The following is a 17510-nucleotide window of genomic DNA, read 5'->3' as shown; positions in this document are numbered from 1 at the left end:
GGTGTTAGTTTATTTTGAGTTTTTTCCAGTTATGTTATGTTTGCGTTCAGCATTAAAGCTGTTTTGGTTTAAGTTTGTCTCTGGAGTCTGCATCTTGGGTCCTATCCCTGTCCGCACACAGCCGTCACCTAACATTTCCCTGTGTAAGAGTTCCAAGGAAACCTGGAATCATGCCAGGCAGAAAGCCAGCAAGTACAAACAAGTACATTAAGGGCATGTTCTTGTTCTTCTTGTTCTCTAAAACAGACATTTAAGACACTGTTGAATTAAAGGATGCCAAAAAGGAGAGAGAGAGAAGCAAACATGGCTTTAACACAGTTGTTGTTACTTCTGTTTTGTTTCTGCTGTATTTCTGCCGCGAACACTTCAGGTAAGTTTGAAAATACTGTGATGTCTTGAATTGGTTGGTCTGTACTCATAAAATCCAAATAAATTACTTATTGTTATCTGTGTTAGAACAAATACAAGACTAATTCAAAAAATGTTTTGGTGAATGCAATAATTTTCAATAGAAATCCTGACATAAAAAAGTGTACTATTTCAAGAACAATGTTAGATTTTAAAATGGACAAAACTGTTTTGTGGTGAGACGATTCAAGCTTTCAAAATCTTTTTAAAAAAAAAACAACAAAATACTACATTCTCCAGACAAGAGTTATATTTTTATATTTTCTAATGATTTTTTTTTAAAGATTTCCCGTTTTGTTTAGTGTCGAGAGGGGGATTATTTTTGTTTTAGTTTCCATTTTTTAATGTTAAGTTTTAGTTCATTTTGAATGGCTTTCGGTGTTTGTTATAGTTTTTTAAATTATAATTATTGGATGGAGGGCATATGTCAGAAAGCAAAGATGTTTCATCCATATTTTATCTTAGTTTTAGTTTTATTTTAGTTTCCAACTTCACATAATTGTTCAAATTTGTAGTTTTTATTTCATCTTAATTATTTAAAATGCTTTTTTTTTTTCACATCCATGTTTAGTTTTAGTTTAGCTTTAGTTAACTATAATGACCTTGGTACAGACTAAAAAGGAAAGCAAACATCAGGCATGTTATCAGCTCTTAGTTCAAAAGCCTGCATGTATAGTCTTGCACTGATGGCTATGGCACTGGCAGCTTGCACATCTGAAGAGGAACATTAGTGTTGAAAGGTATACACAAATTTTACATCAGATTATATTCACCATGTTCAGAAAAAGAAACTGTGATATGCATTTCCTTTTAAAATATATTTGAGATAATGTTCTTGGGTCTGTCAAATTTGTGCACACGTAAAGGTCAGACTGAGTTGTTGTGACCAAACAGCAGCATCCGAAGACTAGCCTCATCAATGTTATTTTGGATGGATGGATGGATAAGCTTTATTTGTTGGTTGCAGTTGCTTGCAACTGAGATGAGAGACCTTTAATTGGCAAACCATCCCAGTCGCTGAGCTTTGTGCAAGTTTTAGGGCAAAACTAGACAAGAGAAGACTTTGGATGTGTTTTAATTCTTTTGTTTGAAAAGTAAATTCAGCGGACAAACTGTCAGGGTTCCTGGGTCGTTGACCCAGTGATTTCAGCTTGTTCATGTTCAGTTTAGTTCGCCACATTAATGTTCTCACTTCCTGTCCTTTCCCCGTGTCAGCTTGTCCCCCGTGTCATTAGTCAGATTATGTTCAGCCCTGTACTCGCCTGTTTCCAATCACTGTCATCATTCAACCTGTGTATTTAGTTCCTTGGATTCACCAGTTCTTTGTCGTGTCATTGATGTACGTCTGATGTTACGTTGTCCTTCCCGTGTGTTCCCTCAGTTCAGTCAGCCGTTCAATTGTCTAGCCAGTCAGTGTCCGTTCACCCTCTGTTCACCCATTCACTATAATAAACCTTCACCTACCGGCCAGTCCTGCGTTTGGGTTCCTTCTTCCTCGCCTCCACACAACGCCTGACACAAACAGATTTAAAACTGCGTCTGTTTCTGATTTGTAAACTCTAAGAAAATGTTACCATCATAGTTTTATATCCAGCAAATAACCTTTGATTTCTGTTTTTTTTTTAGAATGCACTGACAAGTCTATTTTGTTTTTAAAACAGGAGCACATGGAGCATCTGGAGCAGTTTTTAACTATGGTAATAATAATTCAAATAATTCATCAAATAAAACATCTTTTGGACTTTCAGAAGAGGCACTGAAGTTTCTAACTGGCCCTGTGTCCATCATCCTTTTACCTTCCTTCTACACGCTGGTCTGCTCCATCAGTGTGCCAATTAACTTCTGTGCCGTGATTGTCTTTGCTTGGGGGATCCGTCCCAAGAAGCCAGCTGCAATCTATATGGTGAACCTGGCCTTAGCTGATCTGCTCTTTGCACTGATGCTCCCCTTCAAGATCTCCTACCACTTTGAAGGCAACAACTGGAAATTTGGCCCGTCCATGTGCAGCGTGGTCACTGCTGCCTTTTACTGGAACATGTACTGTTCTGTTCTTCTCATAGCTTGCATCAGTGTGGACCGTCTACTTGCTGTAGTTTACCCTATGGCATCTCTTACTTGGAGGAGCCCACAGGCTGCAGTCATAACCTGCATAATCATGTGGATGTTATCCTTCGCTGGCTCGATTCCCCTTTTTACCATCCACCAGACATTTTACGTCAGTGAGTTGAACATCACCACCTGCCATGATGTCCACTCTACAGATAAGATCATCTGGTTAAAGACATACTTCCTCACCATCTGCTGTGTCCTCTTCTTCCTGCCTCTGCTCATCACAGTGGTGTCCTACGCTCAGATAATCTGGTCATTGAGCAGAGTCCAACATGATGTTCCAGGAACATCACAGAGGAGAAGAAGAGCAATGGTGATGACATTGACTGTGCTGGTGATATTTTTACTGTGTTTCATGCCCACAAATTGTCTGCTGCTTGCACACTACCTGCAGTTTAACACAGAGAAGAGCCAGGAGGCACCTGATGGCTCTTACGCACTCTATCTGGTGTTTCTGTGTTTGGGAAGTCTGAACTGCCTCCTGGATCCCCTGCTCTACTACTTTGGATCCTCCCAGTGCCAGAAACGACTATCCAACATGGTCAAGTGTAAGAGCATTACACAGAGCAGAGATATCACTCAGTCAGCAACTTCTTCATGGAGATTCAGGAGGTCTGGAAAAAACATCTCCACCAGAGGGGGTTCTTTTCAATCAAGCCTCAGAAGCCAAAATAAGAAATTACTACTCCTCTGAGCTGATATTTTAAATGACTCTTAGCTGTTAAAGTTATGAAATAACATCAGTGATTTGTCATGAAATTTCAGAAGCTGTGAACATGAGCACGTAGCTAGCAGGAGCGTTTAGAGTTCTGGGCATATCATTCTTCATGATCAGAATGAACTGAATACCTTCCACGGCTATCTCAACAGAAACAGCTTTAAATCTTTGTTTCATAGACACACATGATCAGTCACAGATGCCAAAAGGGACACTGACACCAATCCTCAATAGGAGAACTCATGATGGTTCAGGAGCAGTCAGGCTTACCCGGGTGAGATGTGTTTTTATGTGTTCAATAAATTCTACTTGTATCTTTTAAGATGTGAATATTTATTTTTAATTATCTAGACCATTTAGTGCAGATCAAGTAAAAAACCTTTGAACTGGTATGTGTTAAAAACTGATCCAAATCTAGGACATATCGTAAAAATAAACACGATTTTTCCACTGCATATAAAAATAAGCCTCAAACATCCTCCCTCATAGTTCCATTTGCTGATTTTGATCTGAATTATATTTATCATTATATCTACATTTATACATCGATTTTCCTTTTTTTTTTTCTTTGTGGCAAGCGTATGCCAGTGCTAAGGGGAAGTGGAGGTAATGATGAATAAGGTAAATCAACAGAATGTCACATTCCTGGGTCTGTTGACCCAGCGTTTAAGTTTTAGTTCATTTTGATGTTTATGTTTAAGTTCATTAAGTTAGCTAAGTTCATTTCTTTATTAGATTCCCCTTGTGTCTCAACCCTTTCCCTCAACCTTTATGTGTTTCATGTTTGCATGTCTTTGGTTGAACTTTTATATGTCTGAAATAAAGGGTTATCATCATCAACTGCAGTAATATTAATGCAGTAATATTAAAGTGCCACCATTTAGGTTGATCAGATAAATATGTGGGATCTGTACTATTCATAATAAACCGTTTCTAATCAGAAGTTTCTTGTTTTGTTTTTTAAATTTAAATTTTAAATTTAGTCGCCACATGTGGGGTTACCTGCTGTCGTGACCCCTTGTAATCAGGAAGTAAAATATAACAGAGAAAGCAGATGTCAGAGCAATTCCTAATATCTCTATACTTCTTTTTAAGGATGATACTATATGGATCTAAACTCGCCTGTGCACATGACTTCACCAAGCCCGCTAATAAAAAGAAACTGTAGCAGTCTGCTTCCTGATTGTGGGATCTCTGGGATTTGTAATCCCCACTGTTGTGTGCATCATAACCCATTTCTCTTCACACACAGGATTTTTCAGTTCAGAACAATCATGCTTGCTAAAGACTTCCTGGAATGCTCTTTAGAGTGCATGTTGAATTTAGGTTGTATGTTTGTTTATTTAGAGTAGAGTTGTTTTCACTAGATTAACAGTGTTCCAAAGAAACCTGGGACCAGGCCAGGCAGGAAGCCTGAAACAGCAGGTGCAAACAAGTAGGTTTAGGGTGTGTTCTTCAAGGCTGGAACTGTTAGCAGACATTTCAGACACTGTTGGCTTTAAGGAAGCCAAAAAAGAAAATATAAAACTGATATATAAATAAAATTAAATTGAATTATTGTCAAACTCAACATGACTTTTTTTTTCTTACAAAGATACGTTTTCTCATTTTAAACATTTGATATCTGTTCAATGTGAATAAACTATGGCTTTATGAGATTTGCAAATGATTTAATTCTAATACTATTTACATTTTACAGTGGGTCATAATTTTTATATTTTCTTTTAGAATTGTGGATATATATTTTAACAGTTATTTTTTACCCAGTGTTGTGGTTTCAGTTCCCTGTGGATGATTTTTAGCATTATGATCAATGTTTCAGGCTAAAACGTGTCAGATAAAAATGAAAAGACACCCCAGTGTTATGCCTCAAAATAACTCATCTGGCTCAGTCAACAGTACCAAACCCAGTGATACTAATTTATCAGTGACAAGATGAGATAGAAGATAGCCTTCATTAGCCCAAGACATGGGGAAGTTGTTACAACAGCAAAGTAGACGGGAATAAATAGATGCAACTTACCTAACAACAATAATATATTGCAAAAATAGAAGAAAATATACACTATACAGGGTAGAAGAAATATAATTTAAATATATGTACATAAACATTAAGTGTGTTTTTGTGTATATGATAAAATGATAGGTTTACTAGTAGCAGGAAAACAGATCGTGTCACAATGCAGTGGTTGGCTGTTATTAGCTGCAGGTATTGTGTACTGCACACTAAGATATGTACAGACCACAGTCTGTGCATATGTGGTGTGTTTTCACATCTGTACATTCACTGCTCAGTGCAGCAACCTGTCACTGAAGGAACTGCTCAGTGCTGTCCGGGTGATCTGTCTGGGGGTGGGAGGTGTTCTCCAGCAGGGATGACAGTTTGACCACCATTCCCCTATAACTGGCTACCTCCACTGGGTCAAGAGGGTGTGTCCAGTCAAGTCATGTGAACACCTAGGTTCAGTGGTGTAGGTAGAGAATGTTTGTGCCTGCAGCAGACACTCCCTGTGGAGTGTCTGCTGCAGGCACAACTACTCTACTAGACACACGGTCTGGATCCTTACATACTGAGGGCGGTTGGTAAGATAGTCCAGGATCCATGTGGTGAGATGCACTCCAGCTTGTCTTTCAAATTTATGTCTGCGATAGTGTTGAAAGCACTAGAAAAAAAAAACCAAACATAATTTCGACCTCTCAAAATGTAAAAAAAAAGAATTTTTCAAATATTTATATGATAGTGCAGTGTGGTAGGACTTGACTTAAGCAGCCAAAGAAGTGCAGGAGACAGATACTGTCCAGTGAGCAAGTGATTTATTCACCATTTTGTGACCAATATTTACACAAATAAATAAAAAAACTCAACTCCATAATTAACTCAGTTCAAATAAACATAACTGAACTTAAATCGACGGAAATTAAGGTCAAACTGCACACAGCTACACTGACCTGATCCTTCCTCCCTGAACACCTGCGTTCATCTGTTTAAATAGTTCATTCACCCCTGTACTAATCGATTAAGGTAAGTCAAACACTTCTATACTCCAACCTGTACTGCTACTCTTCCTAGCAATAAAACTCTAAGGTATAGTCAATACATATTACAACAAATCAATTTCTCTACTAACACTCTAAAATCAACTTTATTAAATTACAAGGATTCTCCCCCTTCTCCTCCTGGTCTCTTCCTGTGACCTCAGATTAACCAGTAAGCTATAAATACAGGAAGTAAAACCTTCCTTCTTTTGTTCCTGGAACACAGGTAGGTAAGGTGAGTTTAAACAAGACAAATTAACAGTTGAACTACAGTGGGGCAAAAAAGTATTTAGTCAGCCACCGATTGTGCAAGTTCCCCCACTTAAAATGATGACAGAGGTCAGTAATTTGCACCAGAGGTACACTTCAACTGTGAGAGACAGAATGTGAAAAAAAAATCCATGAATCCACATGGTAGGATTTGTAAAGAATTTATTCGTAAATTTTTAGTGTTTATAAAACAAACACAGAAATAAAAAAAGAAACACAAAGGGGCTCTAACACCAACCCAAAAACTCATAGTGGTTCAGGAGCAGTCTTGCCCAGGTTATAAGCATTACTTATGTTTTCAGTAAATTCTACTTTTATCTTTTATGATGGGAATATTTCTAGTTATCTAGACCAGTTCGTGCAGTAACAGAAGCTTTTTATGTTTTTTTTTCTCACAGGTCTATTATGCTGCATGTGTCAATTTTCCTTCAGAATGCATGTTGAATTAATCGTCTGTTTGTTTATTTACAATATTGGTTTTCACTGTTCCAAGAAAACCTGGAACCAGGCCATCCAGGAAGATATTACTAAATCAACAGGTACAACAGGTAGGTTTAGGGTCTGTTTTCTCAAGGTTGTTAACAGGCATTTCACACACTGTTGGTTTTAAGGAAAACAAGAAGGAAAAGTTTAAGGGAAGGGTTTGTAGATTTAAGCACAATAAGGCGCTGTAGCTGTAGGGACATGTGTATTTATGCAGTATTAAGACATCATTTGTCCAACATCCAAGTTTCACCTGTGAACGGGTTTTTATAATTATATAGAAACTTGATTTTATATTCATTCATGGTTTTATAATTATAAATTCTTTAGGCTAAAACGTGTCAGAGAAAAATTACATACAAGATGAAGTTTCAGGGTACATCAAATTTGCCAGAAAAGTCAAACTGAGATGTTTTGGATAGCAAAGCATCAAATAAACAGGAGGCTAGACTCGTAACAATTCACTTGTTGAGTTTTGTATGATTAGATGGACAAAATAAAATAGGAAAAAAAGTAGGTTTGTACTTTTTCAAATTTATTTTAGCTCTCATATAAACTATTTTCTGCAGTTTATTTGTTCTGATTTTCAGAATACACAGTAAAAAAAAAAAAAAGCAGCTCTGCTGAGAATCCACAGGTGGGGGTGGTACTTTATTTTGATGGGACAGACTGAGAGACAGACTGGCATCACACCATACTGTCTACTCTTTAAATTTTTCAAATAGGCTTGCTACTTCTGGTTTAAGAAATTTGACAGGAGTTATTATTTCACATCGCATGCCAAACATTAAACTGATTTTTAGTCTAAACAGTAACACATGAAAGACAATCTTAATGGTGTATCAGTTGCCTGGGCTTATCGCATACAGAGAGGCAAAAGCATGCATAATTTATAGCATCATCATAGCGTTGTATTGTTTTGTTTTTATTTTGGGTTTGTTCGGCACAGCAACGTAATGAGTGGAGATAGGCTGTGGTCACTGTACTTCAGCATCTAGCTAAAGGGAGTAACTTTAAGTGTCAGGTCATTTCAAATGCTGCGCTCAGTGTCCAAACTAAGTTACCTTCTTTTCTGTTTAAACCGTTGAAAAACATGAACTGTAACAGTAAATATGTCTTCTTAACTCACATACGAAAGGGAGATGAATGAACACACTGGCACGCAGCTCACACTCAGCTAACAACCAGTCAATACAGAATCAACCAAGGCAAAAGTGTTACTACTCATTTCTCTTTACATTCCCATTGCATACTCCCTACAGTAACACAGTCAAAACAACATTTAAAACAACAATGAAGGTATGATATGAGACAAATTTCTCATCTACCACACATACCAACTTTGTACCATCTATAATAACGACAGCATGAACTGTCCACTGACAATTTAGGGGCTGTAATTTACTAATATAATTGTTTTAAATTAACTTATACAAGGTTCAGTTATCTTTGCACACAAAAAAGCTGGTCGAAATGTCCTCAAAAGAGCCACTTTTTACTTTCTTACTTTGAGTACATTTCATAGACTACATTTCCACTTTTACTGATCTGCATATTTATTTAGAAGTATCTAGCTCAGTTAGTGCAGTTCCAGGTTACCCACTGACCCTAAAGACAGAGCTGACCCAATTCATGCCTCCCCTAAATGACAGATGTTTTTGGTTGCTGCATGTGAAGTGAAGTAAAAACCTTTGCATTGAGGGCGTTAATACTGTAGTAGATCCAAATGTAGAACATATCATAAACAAAACATGCACTCTCTGTGTAAAAGTATGTAGTAAAGTTTTAGACATCACATTCATTTAAAAGAAACCATATGAATAAATGTTTTTGAGTTACAGGATTCGAAAACATTCATTTGTTACTGTGTTTTAAACAAGGAAGGACCAGGGGCGGAGCGTGGGGGTGGCTTACTGGGCTTAAGCCCGGGTTGTTTTGTCAGAAGCCCGGGGTATTTTGGAGTGTAATTTTTTCATAGTTAGATGCCTGGCTGACAACTGTATAAAACAAAAAGTACACACAATATTCGAAGCACATAGTGCACACTGTGGGAATTTACGACTGTGCGTGAATCCCCCCTGATATTGGTATGATCCAAGCTCAGGCACTAAGCGACTGAGCGAGGGGGCGGGCAGCTGCTGCCCGTGAGTGCGCTGTTGGAGAGACGGAGCCAGCCATACTAAGGAGAGCTTAAGTTCGACCAGGTACCAAAGCAAACCATTCGTACCGTACAAATAATGTAAATATGACGGTGCATCACGAAAGATTGATATTAAACTGATCACTTGACCAATATTACGTTACTTGCTCTTCAAGTGAATCAACAAATGGCGAAATGAAAAGCCGAGCTATTTTTTTTTTTAGAGAGTCTTAGCTTACCTGTGTTTATTTCATATTTTCAGTTCTTACCCTCCCCGACTAAATCGGTTTCAGTTATGTACTGAAACATAAGAATGGACATTAGAGGGTTCTTTCAAAGAAAAAACTCAGGTAAATGTTATTTTATATATTATGCTTTGTATGTTGTTCAGTATATTTCTATGCAAAACAAGAGGGATTTCAGTACACAGCAGGATATTCACATTTGTAACCAGATATTTACATACACTTTAGGGAGAAAACATAAAACATTTTTACTGTACAACATCAATTTAGAGTAAACTTTTGTTTTAGATAAATATTGAAATATCTTTTGAATTAGTTAAATGTCAGAATAAAGAGAGACAGAGCTTTCTGTTTTTTATCACTTTGATCAAATTTAGGAGCACATGTACACTAAGTTTATTGTTAATTAATAAGAAAACTCCAGACGATTCCATTCTGAGCTGAAGAAGCTTCTGATAGGTTGGTAGAGTCCATGTGAGTAAATTGGTGGCACACCTGTGGATGCATATAAGGCAAAACACAGAGCCTGTTTCTGTGACATGGGAAAATCAAGAGATGTCAACCAAAACACCAGAAAAAGAACTGTGGAGCTCCATGAGTGTGGCTCAATTTTGAATACAATTTGGTGCCATTTGCAATTAAGAAATACAGATAGTTTCTCTCTTTACTCTTAAAGTTAACAAATATGTTTTTTATATTTATCAATCTAAAAAAAATAAACATTTAGTCTGATTTTATGTTACAATTAAAAAAGTGTTTGTGTTTTTATCTGAAGAGTTTGTAAATATCTGTATATTTGATGATTGTCAGCACAAAGAGAGAGAGAGGAACAGAGAGGGAGATGGAGAATGAGGACAGAACAGAGATGAACAAGAGCAGGTGACACACACATGTTAGTCAAATGGTCGTTTACCAAAAGTATCACCGTATCATAGGTCCTCATGTATCTCGTACCTAGTGTTTCTTTTTAGGTTTGTTATTTTTCAAATTCTATATTTATTAAGTTATGCAGGCTTGTTTGCACAACAAGGCTAAATAATTATATAAACTTTTCTCAATCTAAATATTGTACTTTGGTAAAATTAAAAAATAAATGTAGTGCAAGTCTATGATGATTTTTAGTGCTACTATCATCTAGTTCTGATTCTGGTTCTGTCTTGGTTAAGTCCCAAGTAGTCCTGATTTTGAACTGTTGTAGTCCTGTTTTAATTCTGGATCAGTTCTGGGTCTGGTTGAATTGGGGTTTAGTCCTCGTGTCTTGATACAGCCCTGACTTTGTTCTGCCTTGCTGCTTAATTAAAAAACTAGTTTAAGGTGTCCTGCACATGTGATATATATTTTTCCCTATATGAAGTCATTCTCTTTTGAACAAAACTCAAAACAGAGCCTATTAATCTTTCAGTCATTTCTACCCCCCCCCCCCCCCCCCCCCCCCAGGGAAAAAAAAAATCCCACATGCATACTACCCTTTTGGGCTAAGCCCCGGGTGTTTCAAATGTCTGGCTCCGCCTCTGGGAAGGACTGAGAAGCGGTGACACATACGTTTTTGTATATTGCCCTCTGCTGGTGGAAACCTTGCATTAGTATTAAAGCTGTATTTAATTCATTTTTAAGAATAACGTCATATTTCTCTGCTGTCATCCGTGGCTCATCGTCCTTTTTTCTTTTTCTTGTCTTTTATTTTGGCATTGGAGGTAGTAAAAGGAAGGTGAATGGGAAGGGTTTTATTTGGAAATCTCCTCCCTAAAATTCAAGATTCTTTATTTGTCACATGCATAGTTATACCAGTACAACATGCAGTGAAATGTATCCTCACACGCTCCTCGACTGTGCATGACTGTGTTGATAGTCTGGATTTTTTTTACTGTTGAGGAAATACAGGTTTACCTTAAATAAACAGTTTTATGATATTATCATTAATATGAGAAATAAAGGTACTGAGAGAATTTTTGTCTGGATCATCACTGTTCAGATTGTCTCTCAGATCTACATGGCTTCTCAGAAAGAAAGATTCAGACAAAAGGAACCAATTTCACTATCGGGATCAGTGCAGCAATCAGCCATCAACAGCAAAGCTACCTCAACTTTAAATAGGAGCAAGGAGATGACATGATTGCAAACAGGTGAACTTTGCTCCTCCAGATGTGCAAAATTAAAGGGCAGAAACTCAGAATTAGAATGTCTTTATTGTCATTGTCACAGGTACAACGAAATTAAAAATGGTTCCCGATCAGTGCATCATCCCTAACAATATCAAAATATAAATAAAACAATAAAATTCAATAAAATCAAAAAATAAAATATATAAAATACTTAAAGTGCTAATAAGAATAGTATCAGCAAACATTCACATACATTCCCACATACATGCTTCAGTCAGCGAATAGATTAATACGAGTGGCGTGATGGAGATTTTATTGTAGCAGTATTCAGACGTGTTATTGCAGTTGGATAAAAGCTGTGTTTGAGTTTACAGCAAACGCTGCAGTCCCTGCAGGAGAGAGAGAGAGAGAGAGAGAGAGAGAGCAACAAAGAAGAGGGACAAATGGAAAGGACAAGTCAGCACAGGAGGATTTGGAAACCATACGAGATTTCATTTCTTTACACAACAGTCACTTCATTTCCCTGAATGGTATTGCCTAAAGTCACCTGCCAGGAAACTTACCTGTGCAGGCCCACAGTGTGTAGAAGTAGTAAATTGTGAGGCTGTTGGCAGCGCAAACGCATATTGATCACATTTTTCACATTTCACATTTTGTAAAAATGGGATTAGATCATCTGTCCTTGCTTTCATAACCTAAAATATGGCAAAGACAATGCTTAATTTATTTAATTTAAGAAGTGAGATCACAAATAAACATTTATTAAAAAATAAACATGAACAAATGATAAATAAAGTGAAGAAAGTAATGCCAAATTTACTGAGACTGAAAATAAGAGTTTCACGTTAGTTTGAATAAAATAAAAGCACTATTTTTTGCCACTGACAGCATGATAAGATACATACATGAGTGTGTAAAATGTTCTTCAGTATGTGCTCTTAATGTATCTGGCTACCGATAATTTTTTTCCACTGAGTAAATGGAGCTCCGAAGAAACCTGAACCAGATCACACAGGCAGATATGACGCAAACAGCAGGCACAAACGTGCCATTTAAGGGTGTATTCATTGAAGCTGGCATTTTAAGGAGACGGAAACCTTTAAGGAAGTCAAATAATTTCCTAACAAGAGAGCTACAGACATGGCTTCACCACATTTCTTGTTGTTCCTTCTCATTAATTTCTGCTGCATTTCTGCCTCAAATACCTCAGGTAAGCTTGAAAACACTGTTTTGTCTTGAACTGTTCAGTCTCTGCCCTCTACTCATATACAGAGGGAATATTAATATATTAATTAGATTTTGTTACCTGTCGTTATTAATATTTTAAACTCAGTATCCTACACAGAGTCAGTATTTTTTATTTATTTATTTATTTATTTAAGATATTTATGCAATTATCTAGAGTCAATCTACCTGCAACACATTTCAATCACAAAATAATACCTTAGCAGAAAAACTAAAGAAATTTGTGGTTGGTTCATTATTTCTTGATGATAACTATGCTCCTTGCCAATAAATATTATTTCTGTTGGAAAACCTCTTTCTGTCCCCCTAAACTGTCGAGGTCCACAGCTGCAGATGCATGGAAGCAAAAATTCTTAACAAAAAGTGAGTCACTTAATAAGGCTGGTGAAACATACAAAACAAAAGGCAGGAAAACAGTAAGACAAAACTAACAAGAACTAAACAGGGAGAACTCAAATACTAAATGCTAAGGACATAGAACACGAAACTAGGACATAACAAAACCTGAACATGGGAACTTGGATCGTGACATGAGAAGACCAGACGACGTGACGATGAACAAAGGGAAACTCACACAATAAATAAAGGTGAGGAGGGGTGTGGAAACACATGGGGTGAGAGAGCAAGTGGACACAGAGGGACGAGAGCCAAAGGTTAATGACACAACCCCCTGACATAAATAATGCCAAATTTGTAAGGAAAATGCATTTTTAGGTTGAGCAACAGAGTTGAGTATGTGGGTTGTACTCATGCTGATTGTGAACAGCATATGCTGCTCTTCTTTAATGTCATTTGTTGTCATTTGTCGAAGTAAAAACGCACATTGGCAGTTAAACAATCTATTCTTTTAACAATCTTCTTTTAACAATCCAGTACCTCAGGGTGGAATAATCATACACAGCCACAACAGCCTATTTGGGGTCGGTGCACAAAGGAGAGGAATCTCAGGATGTGCCTAATGTTTTAAAATATTAACATGAAAGTAGTCTATTCTAGCGACAGGTTAATTTTTTAAGAATTCATTCATTCAACCTCCTGAGTTTCAGTTGCCTGTAGATCACGTCTTATAACTATCATGAATGTCTAAGGCTAAAAAGTGTCAAAAAGTAATGGCTCATGTTACAAGCTCGTGTGGCGCTTCAGAATAACAGCCAAGATACTAACTTTTCAGTAAAATGCTGTCAAGGCACTGGGTCATTTCAAGTTTTGTTGATTTAAATGTTCTATTCTGATTTGTTTAATATTTTCAGCATATTTGTTTTGTGTATTCTTGGCGTATTTTCTATAGCTCTTAGTTTCTTTAGTTTAATCCCTCCTTCAGTCTTTCTTCCTTCTGTGCCATGTCTTCTGTGTTTGCTTTATTCATGTTTCTGTGTTTTACCCATTTAGTTTTTGGAGTTCCTCCTTTATTATAAGATTTAATGTTCCTTCTGCTTCCATATCTATATCTTAGATCACAGTGACAGTGTTTTTTTCTCCTTTTAGGCACTCAAAAAAATAAAACAAAGACACCAACTGGAGCAGGTTTTGCTGTCCTACCATCATCAAAAGAAAGAGTTACTTCAGAAGAGGCACTGGAGTTTCTTACTGGCCCTGTCTCCACCATCCTTTTACCTTGCTTTTACCTTGCTTCTACACACTGATCTGCTTTATCAGTGTGCCAATTAACATCTTTGCCATAATGGTCTTCAATTGTTGGATCCGTCCCAAGACGCCAGCTGCAATTTAGTAGGAACGTGAACGAAGATTAATTGAATTTAACACCATTATCCTAATGGCCACGGTTTTAGTGTCTCGGAAACATTTTCTGTGGGTTCTGTTGTGTGCATGTGCCTTTCCTGCAGGCAACAATGGTAAGAAAGCTTTGAGTTATTTAATGTTAAATTAACACAGGCACTTTTAGTAAACAATTGATGGATATGTTAGAGATGAAATCAGACTATTTTATAATTTTGTCAATCTATATAATATTATAGTTTTTTCTAAAACAAATTTAATTTTGACAGTTATCAAGCAGAAATAATAGTTTCACGGTTCAAGTTTTATTGTCATATACAGATAAACAGTGTAGCCACATTTACTCATAATTAAATTCATTGGCTCGTGTTCCTCAGCTTTACATGAGCCTATAGAAAGTGTGCAGTTATATTTAAGAAGAAAATAGCAAAAAAATAACAATAATAATAAAGAAAAAACAAACAAACATTCCTGGTAAGTGAGTTTTCTGTTTCTAATTGTGATGGACTTACTTTTTACTGCATGTGTTAACCATTAAAAAAATAACACAAACAATTTGTTTTTATCTGTCAGTCTCTCATTTTGTTCTCCCAATTCTCTCTATTTTCATTAATTGTTAAATATGCAACATTAAAATCTTGTTCAACAAGTTCAAAACAGAATATTTGGCATGTTTCTTTTTTACTGATTCAGAGCTTCAACTAATTTATTTGTCATGTAACCTGTGAAAAAAATTATAAAGATCAACTATCATAGTTTTTATAAACAATTTTCTAAATTAAGACTATTGAATAATATAAAAAGAGGCAAAAAGAAGTATTTACACACTAACCATGTGTATCTTTCCTGCAGGCAATAATTATAAGAAAGCTTTAACTCATCATATGTTAAACTTAGAGCGCACTTAACAACCTGTTTATAAGTTGTAGAATGAAAGTCCTTCATTTGTGACCAGTTGTTAAATTTGCAATGTTTAAACTTTTCCTGCCATGATGCCAGGTCTCTCTTGGAAATTCGATTTTTACCTGGAAAAATAAATAATAATACAAAAATAAAATAATAATAAATATTCAGATATTTACACCTGAAATCAGCCAGTAAATTATCTGTATTTCATTTCACTTCTTAAATCACTAGATTCATAATAACATTCTTACCTTCTGTTAACAGAGCTTTTATCCAATAATCTCAATGATGTAGCTTTAATTTCCATATTAAAGCTACATAGTTGACATATGTTAAAGTGACACATTTTTTTCTTTAAATCTCTCTCTTCGTTTTAGGCACTTCAAACAATACTAGAGGACCGGACGGAGCATCTGGAGCAGGTTTAACATATCATGAGACCATAGTTAATAAATCCAATGAAACATTTTTAAAAGATGGACTTTCAGAAGAGGCACTGAAGTTTCTAACTGGCCCTGTGTCCACCATCCTTTTACCTTCCTTCTACACGCTGGTCTGCTCCATCAGTGTGCCAATTAACATCTGTGCCCTGCTGGCTTTTACTCGGGGGATCCGTCCTAAGAAGCCAGCTGCAATCTATATGCTGAACCTGGCCTTAGCCGATCTGCTCTTTGCACTGATGCTCCCCTTCAAGATCTCCTACCACTTTGAAGGCAACAACTGGAAATTTGGCCCGTCGATGTGCAGCGTGGTCACTGCTGCCTTTTACTGGAACATGTATTGCTCTGTTCTTCTCATAGCTTGCATCAGTGTGGACCGTCTACTTGCTGTAGTTTATCCCATTGACTCTCTGGCTTGGAGAAGCTCACGGACCACAGTCATAGCCTGCATAACCATGTGGGTGTTATCCTTTGCTGGCTCTGTGCCTCTTGTTTCCTCTGATCAGACTTTTAACCTAACTAAGTTGAATATCACCACCTGCCATGATGTCCACTCCACAAATAAGATCATCTGGTTAAAGACATACTTCGTCACTCTCTGCTGCCTCCTCTTCTTAATACCTCTCCTCATCACAGTGGTGTCCTACACTGGAGTCATCTGCTCGCTGAGCAGACTCCAATATGATGTTCCAGAAACATCACACAGGAAAAGAAGAGCAGTAGTGATGACTTTGACTGTGCTGGTGATATTTTTGCTGTGTTTCGTGCCTACAAACTGCCTGCTGCTCGCACACTACCTGCAACTTAACACAGAGAAGAGCCAGGAGGCACCCGATGGCTCTTACGCACTCTATCTGGTGTTTCTGTGTTTGGGAAGTCTGAACTGCCTCCTGGATCCCCTGCTCTACTACTTTGGATCCTCCCAGTTCCGGAAACAACTATCCAACATGTTGAAGTGTAATAATGACAATAGCACTCATTCACCATCTTATTTATGAAGATTCAGCAAAAGACAAATGCTGAAATCCAGTCAAACAGAAAAGTCCAGAATCAAGACCTCAGTTACCAGAGCGAGTTCTTTCCAAACAAGCCAAACAAGAAATTACTGGCCTGACTGACTGTCACACTTTCATTGATTCTGAACTGTTATTTTAAAGTTATAATATAACATCAGCAATTTGTCATAATTTGTCAAAGCTGCTGACATAAGAGCATGTAGCTAACAGGAAGATTTTAAATTCTCTATATTCATGATTAGAATAAACTGAATACCTTCCACTTCTTTGTGAACCGGTCATGTCAACAGAAACAGCTTTAAATCTTGGGGTCATGGCTACACATGGTCAATGAGAGATCCTTTTAAGAAACAAGAAAGAAAACACCAGGAGAGAAAATATGCATTTACATAAACAATATACATTCCATAGGACAAGAGGTGGGGTCCAACTTGGGCAAGTTGCCCATCTCTCGCAAAGCTAACATTATGAGTAATTATATATTAGAAAATAACGACAACGTGTGGTTCAGGAGTTGTTGGTCTTAGGCAGTTCAGAAGTATTTTTTCTGTTTAATAAACTGTACTTTAATCTTTTATTATGTGTATTGTGTGTTTTTTTTCTTCTAGCTATCTAGAATTAGATGGACACAAATATAATGTCCCAGAGGTATTCT

General features: G+C 36.9%; 2 protein-coding genes across 3 annotated transcripts; both read left to right on the top strand.

The window, feature by feature from the left end:
* Position 1: 1 nt before the first annotated feature.
* Positions 2 to 17430, top strand: LOC120718665 (proteinase-activated receptor 1-like). 2 transcript variants are annotated; one of them, XM_040007272.1, is made up of 3 exons: positions 248 to 370; positions 2070 to 3193; positions 16925 to 17430. In XM_040007272.1, the coding sequence occupies exons 1-3, from the start codon at positions 274 to 276 to the stop codon at positions 16955 to 16957; spliced, it is 1254 nt and encodes a 417-aa protein (XP_039863206.1). In that variant the 5' UTR covers positions 248 to 273; the 3' UTR covers positions 16958 to 17430. The 2 variants fall into 2 exon arrangements, with proteins under 2 accessions (XP_039863207.1, XP_039863206.1); XM_040007273.1 differs by lacking the exon at positions 16925 to 17430 and having other exon boundaries at positions 2 to 370; positions 2070 to 4754.
* Positions 12638 to 17117, top strand: LOC120718669 (proteinase-activated receptor 1-like). Its single transcript, XM_040007276.1, has 3 exons — positions 12638 to 12721; positions 14242 to 14484; positions 16039 to 17117. Exons 2-3 carry the CDS (start codon positions 14438 to 14440, stop codon positions 16835 to 16837), a joined length of 846 nt encoding a protein of 281 aa, XP_039863210.1. The 5' UTR covers positions 12638 to 12721; positions 14242 to 14437; the 3' UTR covers positions 16838 to 17117.
* Positions 17431 to 17510: the final 80 nt, after the last annotated feature.

This window comes from Simochromis diagramma, unplaced genomic scaffold (genome assembly GCF_900408965.1).
Source record: "Simochromis diagramma unplaced genomic scaffold, fSimDia1.1 OVJJ01000682.1, whole genome shotgun sequence".
Classification (NCBI taxonomy): Eukaryota; Metazoa; Chordata; class Actinopteri; order Cichliformes; family Cichlidae; genus Simochromis; species Simochromis diagramma.
This window is presented reverse-complemented; position numbering and strand designations above follow the sequence as displayed.

Bases quoted from the DNA above. Each gene is read 5' to 3' on its own strand.
- LOC120718665 (XM_040007272.1), top strand. From the start codon at position 274: ATGCCAAAAAGGAGAGAGAGAGAAGCAAACATGGCTTTAACACAGTTG. The intron at 371-2,069 runs GTAAGTTTGAAA...TTTTTAAAACAG, and splicing joins TTCTGCCGCGAACACTTCAG to GAGCACATGGAGCATCTGGA. The intron at 3,194-16,924 runs AAATTACTACTC...AGTTCTTTCCAA, and splicing joins GCCTCAGAAGCCAAAATAAG to ACAAGCCAAACAAGAAATTA.
- LOC120718669 (XM_040007276.1), top strand. From the start codon at position 14,438: ATGGTCTTCAATTGTTGGATCCGTCCCAAGACGCCAGCTGCAATTTA. The intron at 14,485-16,038 runs GTAGGAACGTGA...AGCTGCAATCTA, and splicing joins AAGACGCCAGCTGCAATTTA to TATGCTGAACCTGGCCTTAG.